Source organism: Leuresthes tenuis, unplaced genomic scaffold, assembly GCF_036924035.1.
Source record: "Leuresthes tenuis unplaced genomic scaffold, fLeuTen1.0.hap1 SCAF_23, whole genome shotgun sequence".
NCBI lineage: Eukaryota > Metazoa > Chordata > Actinopteri > Atheriniformes > Atherinopsidae > Leuresthes > Leuresthes tenuis.
Window position 1 is genome coordinate 4912571 of NW_027325377.1, and position 18926 is coordinate 4931496.

Here is an 18926-nt window from a genome sequence, read left to right on the forward strand (position 1 = left end):
AAAAAACCATATAGAGGAGTTTGTGCTTGTTCTGAAAAAGTTTCCTATCAAGACAGCTGGGATACCCCCCCAGAGCTGGTTCATGTCTGTGATTGGCAAGGGCCTCTGGGTTGGATTATAGTGTTGGTGGTGCGTAAAAATAAGTCTTTTTTGCGTGTCTGTGTTCCCTCAGCTGTTTCACGTCAACCTGGACCTCCCGTTGTGGTCTGTGAACACGATCTGCAGAGTTTTTATTTCCATTCACACCAAAGACATCAGATGTGTGATGAGGTTCTGGAGCAAGGAGGTGAAATAAAGTTCTAGGAAATGTGTGGTACTTCAGGTTTTGAGGTGTTTTCAAACTGATTAAGTTAGCTCAAACAGGAAATTGTTGTTCCTTTCATCATCATCTCTCAGGGGATCAGCTTGACGCTTGGGTGAGTCAAAATTCACACAAAAAGGTATGATTGCAACACAGCCTGCCTTTTTAAAGAAAATCTTTCCATTGCATACATGCTAGTTGCATCTCATTTTGCTAGTCTGCTCCCATTTCTGTTTTTCACTGTTAATAAAAAGTTTTTAAAAAAGTGTTTTCATTTGAGGATACGGCCAAAAAGTCTCACAGAAAAAATTTCCCTTGCTTTAATATTTCCATTCAATTTCAGGAGTTTTCTTAAGCTGCATGAATGGATGAATTCATTCAAATACATTATGGAGGATTTTGGTGTTTAACCAACAAAAGCACAGCATTAGAGTTATTTTTTCAATTCAGATCAGTTTGTTTAATTAAAAGAAACACCTCTTGCAGGCATTTAATTAAAGCTACAGCAATTATATCCGAAAGTCAAGAGGTCAGAGCCAAAATAATAATCTATAGCCATGAATAAATCTCAGAATGTGGGGCTATTTTGAAATCCTTCGCTCTTGTGCGTCTCAACACCTGTTTCCAATCAGCTCATTCCTGACCTCTGTGTATAATTTCTCTCCTTTTCACCTGCTAGTTGCCACAGTGATGTTTCATTTTGCTGTTGAGCTTTCTGGCTTAAACTCGTATCAATTTCCTGCTCCTGGATCAGGTAATATGACCTCTTGTCTGGAGTTAAACTTGAGATCTTTTGGGGCTGTTACTTGTGCTTGCTGTGCTACATCTGGGCACTCCTCCTCTAAAATCAGAAATAATAAAAGTGACAAGTAGCAAGTAAAGGGAATTCTCAGATATTTAAATTGACAAGCCAGGAGCAGACTTGCCTATATCTCCATCTGATAAGCATGTAATAAAAAAAGTTATGATCCTTAAAGTGGCCTTTCCTTAGTGGGGCTTTATTCTGACTTTATAGTGAAACAGATGAATTTTTCTTGTAAAAGTGATTTTGTGGAAATAAGCAAAACTCTACTTATAAGGTCTCGGGCTATTACTTTTTCCAAAAATCAAGCAAATTTTAAATAAACACAATTCTTTTAATGTATATGCTCATTAGTTTGCCTGAATTTTCTTAACAATACAGCAAACATACAATTAGCTTATTTTACAGAGCGGTTGCCAGGACATTAGGCTCATATTATAGATGCTATAGCGCCCTTTACTTCTCACTTTGTGACGCGTCTATGGTCTCGTGCATTTTCATGACTATAATTTGAGAATACAAACAGGTAACTTCACCTCCTTATGAGCTCATTAAGGAAACCGAGATGGTCAATGTTGTGCTCAAAACAACTGCTCCCCCCAAGAGGCTAAAAGTAATCAGTTACAGTACATTTAAGCTACATACAAATATCACCATGCTGACAATGCTAATGCTAAAGCTTGGTTTATGTTTCTGCCGTAAATCTGTATGTCTACATGTTGCATTAACGAAGACTGCAACAGCTGCAGCTTTAATTAAATATGATAAGAAAATGTAAGGATACAAGGAACAACTTTTATCTTTCTTTATGACATGTGCAATATATATTAGGACTTTACATCTTACAGAATACAATATATTGGTACAATATCTTCCACTAACAACACACTGTGGTACCCCATCACTGACCCCAATACAAAGGAATATACAACTGTACAACCAATTGAACAAATTTTAAAAGACAAATATTTACACATTTACTCATATTAGATGTAGTGCTCTTTTGATTACAATTAACACATTTTCATTGCAACTTAATAATCATTTTAACTTCAGTATAACTGTAGTAGAATATTTACAGAAGTAGACATAAAAATTATCAATGAAACGTATAATACTGTGCTCCAGAAACAGAAGATCCTTTAAATACATAAACTCAGTACAGTTTTACATCATTTTGTAGAGCAAACAACAATGAATAAAGTACCTCTAGAATGGTGCTGTAAAACCATGAGGGCAAACAGACACTTTGATATTTTTTAACTTCTCATTGACATGCAAGTTTATACGTACATGCACGACAAAGAAGTTTTTCATCCTCATCCCTGCACTTTGAGTAATGAGCGATTTCTCTCACTGGCTAGTTTTCCTGGGGCTTTAACCTCTGTGTACTCTCCACACAAAAGAATCACAACTGCCTTTCTGTTTCGCCATTGCCCGAACTGCTGTTTCAGTTTAAGACCTGTGTGTCTTTAGTTTTTCACTAAGGGGTAATCATCCCACTGGTCATGCTCAGGATATTCTTCCCTTGTATTTTGTCATTAGCATAGATGTGATCAACATCTACAGGTCTGTCATGATCATTTCATGGTTTGTGGGAATTTCTGTCTGTATCTATATCTGGACAGATATTTTTTTCAAAGGGAGGAAAAATAAAACATCCGGAGTCAAGGCCTAAATTTGTAAAACTGCAACTTTAACCTCTGTTGGAAACAGTTTTGCTGTCATCTGAAATAAGATGCTCATACATCAAAATGTGTGCATGACATAAATATTTACACCACAAAATAGTTTTTCCCTTTGAAAATATACCAGTAAAATGTTGATTATCATGCTTAACGAATCAGTGTTCTGTAAGTTCACATGAACAGATTTCAAACAATGAATTAAATGTTAAAAGTTAAGAGCGTCATAAATTGTTTTGAATGATGTCAACTATGAAAACAGCAACAACAAGGCTTAATCTGAGTCTGTGTGAGGAGATAAGGGCGGATGATGGATGTGCAAAATCCTAAAGATGATTGATTTTTTACAGTCCTACATGCATTAACAAACTGAGCTTTTTTCTCCCCTCTCACATAATCAGATCACATGTAACCAATTCAAACTACTCACTGTTAATTTTCATTAAGAGACAATTCTGAAGAAGTTCCACAGTTCCACATCTCTTTTTACCTTTGGACTCATTGGATTCATACCTTTGGCAGATGCTTTTATCCAAAGCGATTACAAATGAGGATATAACAATGCAGATAACATCAAAGCTAACAATAAGCTACATCTACGACTAGAACTTCCAGTTGTTACTGACCAGCCTTTTTTTGTGTGGTGTCTCTTTGTATGATAGCGTATTAGGACGACTACTGGGCAGAGAAAATGTTCATACCCTTTGAGTTTAAGGGGGGGGAATTAAAACATTTTCTAAAGAATAAAGTTTTCAAAGTTACTAGAAATACATTTTCAACAATCTCTTCACATATGGTTGGAGAAACCTCATCATCTAACAGTTACAAGCAAGGAATTCCAAAATTAGTCACAAGGTCGGAAGTAAAATAAACAGGAAGCAAAAAGCTATCTTTATGCTAATGGACACAAAATGAGCTTTTTTTGGTGACACCCAGCATCAGTTTCAATTGTAAAGTATTTCAGTTGCAGTTTTTGTGTAAAGCATGCACACTATTTGTGGGCAAATGTGGCAAACTTGTCATTTGGTAAACTAGAGAAAAGTAATTTGCAACATGGGACAGATGTTGTGGAATGTTCTATTTTACACAAAAACAGTTTTTCTAATCCTAATCAAATAGTTTTTACTACCTAAGCTTAGCTTAAACAACATGGTAAAAACTTAGTTGTAGATTATGAGATTGTGAGCAACATTTGTCTGTTTTTTGCATCATCACAACCACCTCCATTCTTGTGCACTCATTGGATGCCCTGAACAGCAAATCAGAATGAGCTTTCTCACTGACCCCATGCTGATTTGATATGCTGAATGAGCTGTATAGATATTGACAAGAAACTAGGGTGATTCACATTTATGACAACCTATTTTCAGCTTGGTGCACGGGCCTTTAGAGCATAAGTAAACAGAAGATGTATCAAAGAGTTATGATTACTTATCATGACTACAGGAAATAAATGCAGGTCAGAGACTTTTTTTACTTATTAAAACTGGTGAATGTTCCTCTCAATACAGTTTCATTTAATTCTACAAGACCATATTCCTTTATCTAGCTTGTTGTTATGTACAAAAAAGGATTGAATATTGTGCTCCAGGACACAAATCACCCTAAATTCTGCGAGTGATGAGGTGCAACAGTAAATACTGTCCTATTATAAATCGAAGTGAAACTTTTTTAACCTCTCCATTGTTGCAGTTCCTGATGCATAAAAGCAATCACCTTAACATTGGGACAGTTTTCCTCTGTAAAGGACAAATTAATCTTTCCTCATATCCAGATATCTATAACTTGATCCTGTGTTAAAATCACAATTCTTTTACTTTTTGCAAAAAATAACGCAGGGTATAATTTGATTAGGACATCGACAAGAGCTGTATTGAATTTATAGTGAGACGTGGTTGATCCAGCCTAACAAAGCAGTTCCTTAAAAATAATTGCTTTTCCTACTTGAATATTTTAAAGTAAGGTGTTAGTTTTTCATTACCCCCTAATAACCTTTAAATGTAAACCGACTTCCTGATTTTTAAAGATCAGAAAAACCCTCTGAGGTTGGTGGAAATAATCAACACAGTTATTTGTTTTGTCCAGTTTTTGTTAGTTTGAACTGCTTTTCAAGTTTGTCCCAAGCCTTAACTCAGTTTTATGAACACAGGGATTGACACGGGACCCAGTTTGGGTCATCTGGTGTTGAGTCACCAGATGAATGTATTACACTTCAGACCCAGTCGAAGCCAGTTATTCTCATCAAGTGTCATTTTATGTAAGCAATACACATGATGACTAACTCGTCACTTCGTGTCACATTACACAAATAATTGGTTCAGTAAAATGTGTTTAGTGTTAAAGAGCAACAGAGGATAATGTGCATTATTCTGTGTGAATCCAAACCTGGCAGGTTTGTGTCTTTTTTCAGAAAACAATCCCAAGAATATACACTAAAACAGCAGAAATAGTGATAAACGTTCTGAAGATGTAACTAGAAGTAAGATGAATGAACACATTTGTGATGAGAATACAGACCAACATTACATTCATCTTTAAATACTGAAGATTCAGCTAGTAAATATTTAATACAAAGATACAACCAGCTCCAAGGGTTATGCATCCAAAATTAAATAAATTCATGCTCTACTATGTTTATTTTTCATTTTAAACCAGACCCCAGCACCACAGTGTAAGGCTCTAATGACATTTTCATGTTGCTGAATTGAAACCACTGCTCAGAGTGGGCACATGCTCATATTCTGCCTTTTTCAAAAAGCAATTCAGTTTCAACTAAGAGTTAGAAAGAACGAGCATGCTAATAGTTAAAGTTAAAGTGACACCCAAAATCAGCAAATTGGCACGCTGAAAAGTTAATAAAACAATTTACTCGCCACGACATAAACTTTTCCATATTGGATTGGACAAATGAAAACAAACTGCAGGTGCTGCTGCAACCTCAGATGAGATCATACCCTCCTGCACTGCTACAAACCATCAGCTCGATCCTGCTTTTCTATGTTGCCTTGAATCAAATTGGTGGTCATGATGCAGATGGGACCTGCTGGCAGTTTTTAATGGTGAGGTTGAGGTCTCTGAATGGCTCTGAGAGCCGCGGACCCTGCAGGCGTGACAGCAGCGTGGTCCGACGGATGCTGCTGTCAGAATCCTGCTGGTGGAACTTATTCCTCAGCCGGTGGCAACATGGCAAGCTGCCAAAAAAGTCAGAGAGGAGGTGGCCGCTGAATATCATGTAAATCCAGGGGTTGCAGCAGCTGTTGAGGCTCGCCAGCAGGGCAGAGAGTGTGACGATGGTGTTCTCAGAATCTGCAGGGAAACAGGAAGAAAGACTTATGAAGCTTGCTCTGAGCTGTTGACCAATCTGAAGTGCTTATTCTTTCTCATTCTCATGAGGGAGTCAGACTGTAGCTCTCAGTCATTGATACGTCTGCTGAATGTTAAATCTCACCCAGTGTGAGCCTCTCCAGAACAGGAATCAGGATTTAATGTAAACTTTGGACTCATGTATTATAGATTTTTTTTGCGTGTGACACCTCTGACCCTTCTTGTAAATTACAAGAAAAGTAAATCAAAGCTGACATTTCTGCTGCAAAGAAGATTAAAACCTGTATGAGCCAAAATGAAGCATAGTCATGTTAGTCTATACCATATATGTACATTGCTGGAATGTATCAGTGTGGTACAACTATACCTCCTGATATATGTCTATCAATTCATATAATAAGTCTACCCATGACTGAATTAAAAACGCACTAAATTAACAGACTAGCAATGTATAACTCAGGATAGTTGGATGAAATGAAATCGCAGGTTCACAGATCACAAATTATTTCTTTAACGTTTACAATTCTTGTTAATTATATATTTCTTTACTGCAGTGTATCATATATGCCAGGTTGTGAGTGATGAAAAACATTATTATGACATTAAATTTGTGTTTGAACATATCTATCTATCTATTCATCTGTTTGGCCAAAAAACGATATTACTTCGACGTGCACACTTCATCACGCCACATGCATTCTGCTGAACGCTCAAATCATGCTCTGCAACAGATTCAGCAAAAGTGAAACGGTCAGGATTGTAAACATTTGGTACATTAATGACACAGGTAAAAAGTGGTAATATTTCACTGTTAAACTTGTGGAAAAGCTGGTCCACAGAGCAAACTGTAACCCGGATTTTCAGAATCTTTCCCTTGAAGCTGCGGCAGATGAAGTCAGTGCAGTGTTACTTTCCTATGATGAGGGTGTAGACAAGAATTACATCTCGCTGCTTCAAAGTCTGTTAAAACCTGTCTCAGTCTGGTTGAGTGAGCTGCTCACCCACATGAAGAATCTCATTATGGCTTTCCACTCATGACTCAGGATGTCCAAATGTTGTCGCTTGAGGCTTTCTGAACATGACAGATTTGATCCCTTTTGAAGCGACAACAGAACTGAATTTCAGCTAAAATACAAAACTTGACAAAGAACGGTTATGGAAAAAAATATCTCTAACTGTGTTTACTTGGATGAAAACTGAAGCAAATACTCAGCATGTATTACTAAGCACGTTGACACAGCATTAGAGAACAGCTAAGCTTTGTATCAGTCGACCAAAATCGTATGAAATCAAGCTTCTTAAAACCGGAATAACACACCCAAAATAATTCATCTGTGATTTGTGATTTACACTCAACTAGAATTAAATGGGTATAGGCACTTTGTATGTTTTAAAGTTCCATATTTTTGCATCCTTTTGTAAAAACCGTAAAGCATAAGTATATATTAATACAGTCCCACTAAAGCTGCTTTCATTCATGTTTTTCTGTTTCTTTTGTCAGACAGGAAATTGTGACTGAAATTGAGCCAATTGATCAACACTTGGTAAGTTTGTGAACCTTAAAACTATGTGCTTATTTTGAATTATGCTCACTTTGTTTATGCACATGTCTGGTGAAACTGCCCTGGAGCTCCTGGGGGATGAGGTACTGCAGGTCACAGCTTTGCTCTCCAGCCCTGCACCACACTGCTTTACAGCAACTTTGTTGCCTCTTCAACATGTTGTTCTCATCCAGACCTCTAATACATCACCTAAATCAGATTAGCATGGTGGAATAGACATAAGCTTGCAGGGCTAGTTGTTGAATTAGAAATCAACTTAGTGTACTCAGTTACAAACCTCAAACCTTTTAGATAAAGTGAGTAACTGAGATTTCTAGCAGTCAGCAAACTTATTCGATTAACAATATCGCTAACAGGCCAATATGCAATAAGTTAGCACGGTTGACTTCTGTCTTCTGTAACTGATTTTAAAGAGCTGAAGGTTTGATTGGCTGACTAAAAGTTATTTTTTCTTCTAATTTGTTTATTTCCCCCGAGGGTTTTGATAATTCTTGCACATTTTGTTTAATTTCACTTGCTATGGAAACTGTTAGTGATATTTCAAACTCACTAGTCTGACAGCTTAACTCAGCGGGAATCTCCTATATCATGGTGCACTCCAAGAGAGGAAGGTGAGTGCTGTGTATGTTTTAAAAGCAATATTTCAGCAAACTGTCAAATACTGCTTTTGTTCACACAACCTAACGATCGATCAAATAATAGATTTCTCCATTTTTTAACCTGACTGTATTTTTAAATTTCTCAACCTAAAAGTTTCCATACCTAACCTTTTTTTTCTATTTTTCATATGAACCATAACTATTCATTTCAATACTCAAACGCAAGCAACTGTGAGCGACAGTGTAGTAAAGAAGCTCAAACTCAGGTCTGTTGCATCTCGGTCTGCAGTCAAAAGCCATCAGCTATCCCTTCCTTCCCTTTTAAAAAAGCATTTTTTGAATTTAGAAAGTGACATGTGAATTCTGTGACAATTTATGATACATTTTTTTAAGGTATGTGTGAATTTTCAAGTCTTGAAATGGTCATTTTACAATTTTTGAGCCTATATTATGAAAATGCTATATTTTGCCCTGTGGACCAACATAGCTTCTAGAGGTTCTGGAGTAAGTATGAATTGTGTTAGAAATTAAATTAGATGACTGACAGAAGCCTATTTTCTCAAAAATGTCAAAGGGCTCCCTCCTAAAAAGCCCAGTTCAGCTACAGTGACCCGATCAGGCATCACCTGTCATTCAGCATCAGCCTAAGATGAGTAATCAAAATGTGATACTTATTTTTATGGGTTATTTTTTAACATGAAATACTATCTAAGTATATTAATTGTCAATTAATTACATTATTTAAGGCTTTGGGCTTAAAAAGTCAAATTATGTCATAAATATTTGACGTCAAAATGGCTACTGTGAAAAGAGTCGACTGTAGCAGACTGTTACAATTCCCCATGACAGTAGCAGGTAAGATAATTCGTATATGTTAGCAACAACTGTATCAACAGAGGTTATTTGTGTTTATTTCGAGCGAATACCCAAGACAAAAATCCAATTTGCCTTTAAATTCAGATACATTTTATACAGAAAAACACTACTTTTCCATAAAGATACCTTTAATCGTCAAAATGTAATCTGGTTTGTAATTTCTTCTGTGGTGGCGCTGTTTTTATATACAGAGCGAGAACCAAACTGAGCATGTGCACAGTGAGTATTTTCACTTATGCTTGTCTCTTTGATCATTACCCCCTTCAGTGCAAACAGGGCATAACATGTAAGAACGCTAAAAATAAAAATAAAGAAATGGATTTACTGGGCTCCTTCAGAGGCTCACAATATTTCCAGGTTTTAGGGCTGCACATCTGCTTTTCAAAATGTCATTAAAACTATGGTTAAATTTCCAGAGTTGACATTTTTTGTTGTGTGTGATCAACAATACATCAGGATTTGTCAAGAAAGAAATGCAAAAAAGTCATATTATACACTATATTTTTTATATTCTATTTCTTATATATTTTTAAAAATCTCACTTGGATAATTCCAACCAAACTCTAATTTACTAACTATTCTAAATCAACCGTAGGAACAAAAAAACTGAGATGCTGACAGCTGAGACGTTTTGAAATATGCTTTGTGTATTTTTTAAACGTGGACTTTTGTTATGACCTACAACACGAATTTCCTCTGAAGTACAATAAAGTCAAAGACAAATGCAGAGCGTCAGAATAAGTGGTGCGTGGTGATCTCATACCGCATTTTAAGCGGCCTAAAAAGCCAGAGGAACTTTAGCTCTGCAGGAACTCTGAATTGGCACAAGTTATGAGTGATCCAATTAAATCAAAACGTTAGAGGAGGACACGGGCAGAACAAGTGTCTTACCGTCCCAGGAGAAAGTCTCGTCCCACACGGACCACATCTGCACAGTGAAGAAAGGCGCCCAGCAAACAACATACGCCACCACGATTACAAAAGTCATCTTAACCGTGCGTAATTTGGCGCGGGAGATGGAGCTGACGCTGCTGACCGAGTTCCTGCCCAGAATCCCGTTCTTTGTGGCCTCTGCCACCGTGCCCTTCTTTCGAGTCTTGTATTTGAGATTCCTCCATATGGTCCGGCAGATGAAGCCATAGCAGAGCATGAGCACGACCACGGGCACGAGGAATATCCCAGCTGTGATCCAGGTGATGTACGCACGCAGCCCCCACGGTTCCATGAAGTGTCCCCAGCAGTCGTAGACGGCCGAACCGGGGCGCACCTCGCTAAGGGAAAAGATGAAGTACTGCGGGGTGCTGAGGACCAGGCTGCACGCCCAGGTGGAGCCGATCATGATGTACGCGCGCTGCGTGGGCTGCTGGAGCGTCTGCAGCGGGTGGCAGATAGCAATGTAGCGGTCCACGGTCATCATTACCATCATGTAGGTGGAGGCGAACATGCCCAGCACCTGCAAGTGTTTCACGATGCGGCACAGAAAGTCTGGCCCGAAGAAACGGAAGGTGATCTCCCAGCAGAGCTGCGGCAGCACCTGGAAGAAGGCGACAACCAGGTCAGCCAGACTCAGGTGCTTCATGAACAGGTGCATGCGCGACAGTTTCCGTCGGGTTCTGTACATGGCAAGAAGCACGCTCAGGTTCCCCACTACTGCTGCAAGAAAGGCGAGGCTGAGGACCGTGATCTCGATCTTGGCCACCTCCTCGTTCCGTCCAAACGGGTCAGTGTCGTTTCTCTTCCTGCTGATATTTTCGGCAACCGCCGTGGTACCGCTCTCCAGCTGCTGATATAAACTGAACCCATCGGAAAAGTTGTGACCCGTGGTGTTGCAGGAGCTCTCCGTGGAGAAGAGCATGGTGGACGCCTCTCCTCGGGGCGCACGGAGATGCCTGCCTGCCTGTGCGTAACCGTCACCAGCGGATACTGTGACTGCCAAATTCCTCAATGCTCTGCACAGGATGACCACAGAGAGTGACAAAAGCATGAATTGAACATGTTATTATTTTCTCCGTGGCAAACAGTCCCTCTTGATTCATATCTTAGCTGCACTGATGGAGATCCGTCTTTTAAAGGCTCCTGTCCCTGAGAGGAGCCTCCCGTACCCACTCACTTTACACAAGTGGGGATTAGCCTGTATACACACACACACAAGAGGTACTTCCTCTCTCCTCCTACTCAGAAAGTGACACAAAAACAAGATAATGTAAGGGCCCAGCCTGCTTGGAAGATCTCTTCTGAGTGTGTGGTCAGATGAAAAAAATAAGATAAAATAAAGTCTTCTTTTTTGCTTAACTGAAAAACATCATGAGGCTCGTTTTGTGTTGAATACAAATGAAAAGGGAAGAATAAAACTGAAAACTGGAAAAGGTTAAACAGAACAAAGGCTATAACTGATTTAGATGATTAGATGTGAGCCTTGTGGACTTAATTGTTTTATATTCAGCATTAAAAAAGTTAACAAGGTTTTTATTGTGTAAATATTCAATTTCCCATCTAATTTTTTTCTCCTTCAGCAAAAGCTTTTGCTTTAAATTCTGCAGTTCTCTTTTCATTTTGGGAAAGTTGATAAGTTTTTCTAACAGACAACAAAAACTTTAATCTGTTGTAATAGAGTCACGTTTACCATTGTGTTCCATCAGCTTCCTTTTAATGACACTTTTTAATGGTTCAGGAACTGAGGACACTGATTGTTGCAGTTTTTCAGAGGACATTCCCTTCTCTCAGCCTCACAGATGTCGGTTTTATTTGTGTCTTTTTGGAACACAATCACATCAGCCTCTTCCAGTACACCAATCTGCCTGTTTGTCTCATAATTACCATCAGACTTTCCATCCATCCATCCATCCATCCATCCATCCATCCATCCATCCATCCACCCACCCCACGGTGACACTCTCCAGCCCGAGGCATTCCCAGGACAGATGGGAAATATAATCCCTTCAGCGGTTTGTGCTGGGGCCTCTTCCCAGTTGGGTGCACCCAAAAAAAACTCTTTCGGGAGGTGCCCAAATGTCTGAAAACACCTCTACTGACTTCTTCTAATGCAGGGGAGCAATGGCTCAACTCCAAGCTCCCCCATGACGGTTAAGCTTCTCACCCTATCTATAAGGTTAGGCCCAGCTGCCCTACCAAGAAAACTCATTTCAGCTGCAACCTCATTCTTTTGGTCACTCCTCAGGCCTCGTGACCGTAGGTGAAGTTTTGAATGAACTTTCACCCTGGTGGCTTCACACGCAGCTGTGAACTGCTCTAGTATGTGCAGAGGGTCGTGGCTTGAAGAAGCCAACAGAACCACATTATCTGCAAAAAGCAGAGATGTAACCCTGAGGTTCCCAAACCAGACGCCCTCCTCTCAGATTTACCAATAAAACATTAATCCTCATCCCTCTACATCTGCATTTGGGCCACATTTGTTACCTGAAACAACTGGAATGTTCTCATGACAAGCAGCAAATAGAGGAATGTAAAATAAACTGACTTAGAACCTACAGAGAAGGATTAACATTTGCTCTACTGCTGCAATGAACTTCATGCTGCCGTTCTGTCTGTGAAGTAGTGAATCTGAGAAACTGGAGCCTAATGAATTTTATATCTCTCATTTTTAAAAACTGAATCATTAATTAAATAACAGGTTATGCTAACAGCAACATCTAATCAACTGTGACTGCTCTGCACCATCAATGTAATATTGATTCAGTCACTTGACTCAACATTTTTTGTGAATTTGGGGAGTGAGTCAGCATGGGATTGATTTATTTATGTGAAGATTACCTGATGAATTCAGAGGCAGGACTTGTTTTTCATGACAACAGACTTTTGCTTACCTCAGGGTGGAGCAAAGAAACTCAATTACACAATAACCCCCAAAGATTTTTAACTATAATTTAGTTTTTCTCTTTTGTCAGTGACACAATGACAACATTTCTGAATTATCACTGTTCCTATTAATTTGAGCTCAGCTTGGATTCAGAGGAACTTCTTTCTTGGGTGTGGGTTTAATCAAAATTATGACCATTTCAGGAACTGTTCCAAAACTCAATTTTACCATTTGCCATTTGTACCATTTTACAAACTACTCAGTCCATGTCAGTGTTGCAGTAGAACAGGTGGTGCAGAGATACCCAAACTTCTCCATCTCCTCTTGACAAATCCTCAGCTTTTCCCTGTCCAGCTGGAATATAATACCGTAACGGATTCACGAGTCAAGCCCTGACGCCTCATGCTGTCCAGCTGCCTGTGCTTAGTAAATCTCTGCAGGGAGGCACTTGGGATGCTTCCTTATCAGGTACCAAAACCCCCTCAACTGGCTCCTGTCAGTGTGGGAGTTGGATTGTCATGATATACCAGTGCCTCAAGCTCACAGATATTAAAAGTATGAAATACTGACATATTGATAACATCACAATTTGGTCTTAAATAATAAAATCTAAATGCTATTGAATGTAGATTTATTTTAAATACATTACAACAATACACTCAGAATACAAAGATGAATCAGTCTGATAGAATTATTTTCTACTGATATGACTGATATATCCAAACTTTAACTTTCAAGCCAAATTTAGCCCAGTTTTATCCATCTGTGGAACATTTGAACGTCTTTTAGCCATTTTTTCAACAATAAAAATTATGAGTGGGAAGTACGAAAGGGAATTCATAAGATTCTAAACCAATGCCATTATCAATGCTATTTATTGATCTGGTTTACCGATTCTTGACCCAGTTATTTATGGGGGAACCTAGATGATATGTTTTCATTTAAGTCTTCTTAATCAAAGAAAAAATATCCAAACCCAAAAAGGTAAAAACTATTGTAAATGGTACAAAAACATAAAACACAACTTAAAAGTAAAACAGAGAAGTTGAAACTGTGTAGTTCAATTTTTTTATGCATTTTGTACTTCCTGTTCGACTTCTTGTGCAGCTATTCTTGTGTTGTCAGAGTACCTTTGTCTCAGCAGTGACGTCTACTTATTCGGAAGAAGCCTGCAGTGAGTTCACTTCTGAGATGCCGCTATAAACATTTCTGGCTCTGTGTTGGCGCTACAGTTCACTCGCACAACGACCAATAACTGCATCTTCAGACAACACATCAACTCAGTTACTTCTACAGTGACTGCCATTCAGCTCTGATGAAATGCATATATTACAACTGCTGCATCATTCGAAAAACGCAGCAAAAAAGAAGTCTTTGCTGTAATTTCAACTATATTTAGATATACGATGAGAGAGTTAGAAGCAACAGAATGTTTCCAACGTTTTCTCACACAGTTCAAAGCCTCTTATAATGCATTACGCATTGCTGAAGCAGTTCATAGGCACAGCTACCTTTCACATAGCAGCGGGCCAGAGACTGAGCAAGGAAATTCTTCTGTGGGGCAAGGATCTCACTGTGGCACCCGCCAGAGCGAGATCCCACCTTTATAGTGCTGCAAATATACTCGCCACATTGGTCGTGAGCAATTTGTGACATCAGAAAGTTCAAGATTCATAAAATAAATAAAAAATGTAACTACATAGTTGAAAATTCTCTGCTCCACTTTCAAGCTGTGTTTTTTGCTCCTGTAACATTCACAACGTTTCTTGACTTCCTGGGTGTTAATGGGTCACACCCTCTTTCCTGCTTCTAAAACACGCCCCTTGTGAAACAACACCACAGCGCACCTTTTGTGATGTCAGTTCTGGCACACCACATAATGCCGTGTGCAAGGGCGAGAGCGGTAAGCATAAACTAAACATAAATCGCCACGTTGGCAGGAACGCAGGTGCCTGACTCGCCCTCTAATGCTGCGTCATCATGTTTTATTTGTTTTTCACAGTGTGAGAAAAAGGAATTTGTGGGGTGTTAAAATGTGATTTGTGAGACTCACATTCAATGCAGACTTGAGAGTCTTGCATGTATTACGTTGATGATCTACAGTCACTAGATCAGCAGCTGCCAGGAGCAGCTCAGAAGCTAACAATTGCCAAGTAGAGCCAGTTCTCTTTTCCCATTTATTTTGGGAAGCTGATCACAAAAGATATTTGATCTCATGAGACGCTCCATATTCTTTCTTTGGTTTGCACATTACAGACTTTTAGTTTCCTTATGATAAATCTTTTATTTTTTTCCAAAAACATAAAAGCCTAATTTGCTTTCTGACAAAAAGTTCGACTAATGGCAAAGAGCTGAATGTTGATGTTTCCAAGTGGTCGATTGTGGTATTACACTTTGAAACATGGCAAATAGTTCCTAACTTTAAATATTTCTACCTTTCAGGATGAAGCTGATGAATTAATCTATTGAATGCCGACTTAAAGAATGAAACGCCCTATAATTCTGTTCCCAGTGTGTTTTATCCTAGATAAAAACAAACTAAACTTGCTTGTAGCCTCCTCTTTCCTTTGTCTTCTCTCCCTCCTCTGACTGAAGTGAGGCCAGCCTAACAAGGCCACAAATTAGTACCTTAATGTTCAATCTATATTCACAGATTAGTGCAAGAGGAGAGGGGAGTTTAGACCTCGCAGAGCCTGAGTGTGTTTTTCATGTCAGAGACAGAGCCAGCTGTTGATGCAGACGATTACATAATATGTTGTGGTTAAACAATGGTGGGTAATGGTTGGGGCTGTCAGGAGTTATAGATTAATTACTCTATGATTATGGAACCTGTCAAACAAGCATAGTAATGACAGATAACACAGGCTGGTGTGCACACTGATAAGAGCTCAGATACTGGCACACACTGGAGGGTGCGCGTTAGATGTGTTACAGATATTTAATAAAAACACACTTTATGTAACAAAAGCTACAAAAACACTTATTTTGATACCTGTTCTGGTGTTATTCTGTTCATGGATAGTATACAAGTCAAGTGAATCTTGAGTCTTTGTGGTCTTTTTATGCAGCTTTAAAGTGAGTTGGTTTTTTTCAGTAGTTGTGTAGCTGTTTGTGTTGAATGTATTTTATATGGTGTGAGTTCATCCTTTGTGGTTGGTTTGCAGCTCTTTTTTTTCCTCTTTGGACTGCGTCTCGTCTCAGTTGTTTTTTCTTTTTGCTAAATTTAGTCTTTTTTATAAATTGTTTCCTTTTTCTATAATAATTTTCTATAATCCTTTAATCCTTTAAAGTGGCGGTGAGTCTCCGTTCACTTAGTGTTATCCATCCATTGTGATCCATTTGCACATGTCTTGTTCTTCTATGTTCATTTAACTTTTTTATACCCTTTTTACCCTGGATTCATTTAGCCTCTTTGCTGTTAGTTTGCATCTCGACTCTCATTTTGTGTCTTCTTTTATCTCTTTGCAGTGGTTTCACATCTCTGTTTTCTTTTTTGCATTTGTTTGTAGTTGTTTTTCTTATATTTTTCTTATCTTTTTGTGGTCTTTTTCCGGCGCTCTGTGTTTGTAATTTTGTTTAATCTTCTTGTAGTCTTCTTGTTGTTATCAGTTGGAGAGGTTAGCATCATCATTTTCTCTTCTTTTTGATCCATCTTTGCAGTTATTTTTGCATCTTGTTTTGTTCATATTCTCCTTGTTGTTGGTCCAAATAGTCAGAGCCAGAAAATCGGCTCATACCTGTTGTCTTGTCTATAAAACACAACGAGGCATTATTTTGGACACTGATCTCAGTTTTAATAACCATTTTACCAACTGCTTCTACCACTTCATTTTTTAATTTTCTTTTATCTCAAACTGACTTAGAAAAATTGATTGATGCATTCACATTGACCAGGTTGGACAGCTGTAACACTTTAATTGCAGGCTAATCCAAACCATCAGCAGGACGACTTCAGCTCATTCAGAATTCAGAAAGACAAATTTGGACATTTCACTCCAGTACTAACGTATTCCTCCACTTGCTACGTTTTAAAGGTGATTCATTTCAGAATTACCTTTAAAATCCTTTAAATATAACGCACTTAATGGTTTGGATCCCAGTACATCTCTGAGAGATCAGGCCTCTCAGGTCATCAGACGCTGGTCTTTTAGTTGTTCCCTGTATCCGATCCAAATCTGCGGAGGGTGTTACTGTGGTCCAGTTCTCTGGAAAAAATTACGATAACTGTATCGACATTCAAAACTAAACTCAAAACATTCCTGTACACACAAGCCTTCAATTAATAGTTGTGTGTGCTACTGTGTGAATCTGAACTGTGTAATTTTGTAATGTGTGTGTTTTTCTCATATGTGTGGTTCTTCCATCATTTGTCTTCAAGCAGCACATTGGGTTTACATGTAATGAAATTTGCTATATAAATAAAAATAACCATTGCCATACTACTTTTGTGATTGGTAAGGTCTCTTTGTGGTTATTTTCAGGTGTTTTACAGCGGTTTGTCTTCATGTTGTGTGGTTGTCATTTACTCAGTTGTGTCTTTTTGTACCCAGTATGCTTTCATGTCATTCCTATTGGGCTTTTGCTATAATTTGGACTGTTCAAGGTCTATCTGAGTTCCTTTTTGGGCAGTTACATCATTTTGTGGTGTTCCATGTCTTTGTAATATTGTAATCAATATTACAAGAAAACATCAGAACACCAGGTTCTGGACCAAGTAATCCTGACCCAGTGGTCCCGGTGGGGGCAGGGCGGGGACTCTTTCAGTAATCCTTCATGATGACACAGAACAAAACACTTTTATATCTGTTGCATCTATTAACTGTGCTGCTTCTTGACGCGTCCATGATTATCTTCATTCTTATCTCATGACAAAACTTGAAATAGTTACATTGGTCCACAGGGTAAATGGCTGCAGTCTCCCAATATAGGCTCAGAAATGGTATGATTACTGTGTTTCTTACTTTTTTCTATTCCTCGGCATGTCCCTCGTCTCCATATGTATTCCTACATGATGACATCTACTTGACCGTACGCTGATTATCAGATCTTTGGGACACTGAACTCCTTCGTGCAAGAGATCACTGGTTCATCACTTGTGCTGCACAAAGTTTTCAACAGTCATTGTAGTTTTCACTTCCTCTCACAATTCCTTACTTAGCCTTTGCACACCATCTCACAATTTACAGCTATAGGCTGTGACACTACTACATGATACTATCACATTTCAGTGGTGGAATATACTCGTTCAAAGCAAAGTCTGTGTTCTCTATGGACCTCTGTGTCAGCCATTTTCATACTGCACAATTTGAAAAAACATCCACAGATTAATATTTCATTGTGTTAAACCCTAATTTCAAAAAGTTTACAGAATGTAATGATTTGAAAATCTCATAAACACATGTTTTATTCACAATAGATACATATACACATAGAAAACATATAAAATGTGATACTATGATACTGATTTATAAAAAAAAATATCAGCTCATCTTGAATTTGATGGCAGCAACAAGTTGGGACAGGTCCTTGTTTCCCACTGTGTAGCATCACCTCTTCTTTTAACAACATCTGTAAACATCTGGGAACTGAGGAGACCTTTAGGAGAGGAATGTTGTCCCATTCCTTCCTGATACAGGATCCCAGCTGCTCAACAGTCCAACAACTGGAATATTCTACTATGAAGCCGTGCTGTTGTAATAGTTGCTGTATGTGGTTTAGTATTGTTTAAGTGCGCAGTTTGCACTTAAACTTGTCTTTGATCCAATCTCTCATCCTGAGCATGCATGAGAAGACAGATAAAACTCCCTTTTAACAGGAAGAAACCTCTGGCAGAGCCAGACTCAGGAAGGGTGGCCATCTGCCTCGACCGGCAGGGGTTTGGGAGGACAGAAAAGAGGGGACAGCAAACACCGTAACACCATTCAAAGGATACCTGTTGAGAAAGAGAAACACAAGTTAAT

General features: G+C 38.6%; 2 protein-coding genes across 2 annotated transcripts in view; both read right to left on the reverse strand.

The window, feature by feature from the left end:
• LOC140283077 (CD9 antigen-like) overlaps positions 1 to 18926 on the reverse strand; it is a 237946-nt gene that overhangs the window by 73699 nt on the left and 145321 nt on the right. The gene's annotated exons all lie outside the window — the stretch shown is intronic.
• On the reverse strand, positions 1895 to 11239 carry LOC140283082 (arg8-vasotocin receptor-like). The gene is made up of 2 exons (XM_072377734.1): positions 10041 to 11239; positions 1895 to 6094 (listed from the first exon to the last, which is right to left on the reverse strand). Exons 1-2 carry the CDS (start codon positions 11131 to 11133, stop codon positions 5811 to 5813), a joined length of 1377 nt encoding a protein of 458 aa, XP_072233835.1. The 5' UTR covers positions 11134 to 11239; the 3' UTR covers positions 1895 to 5810.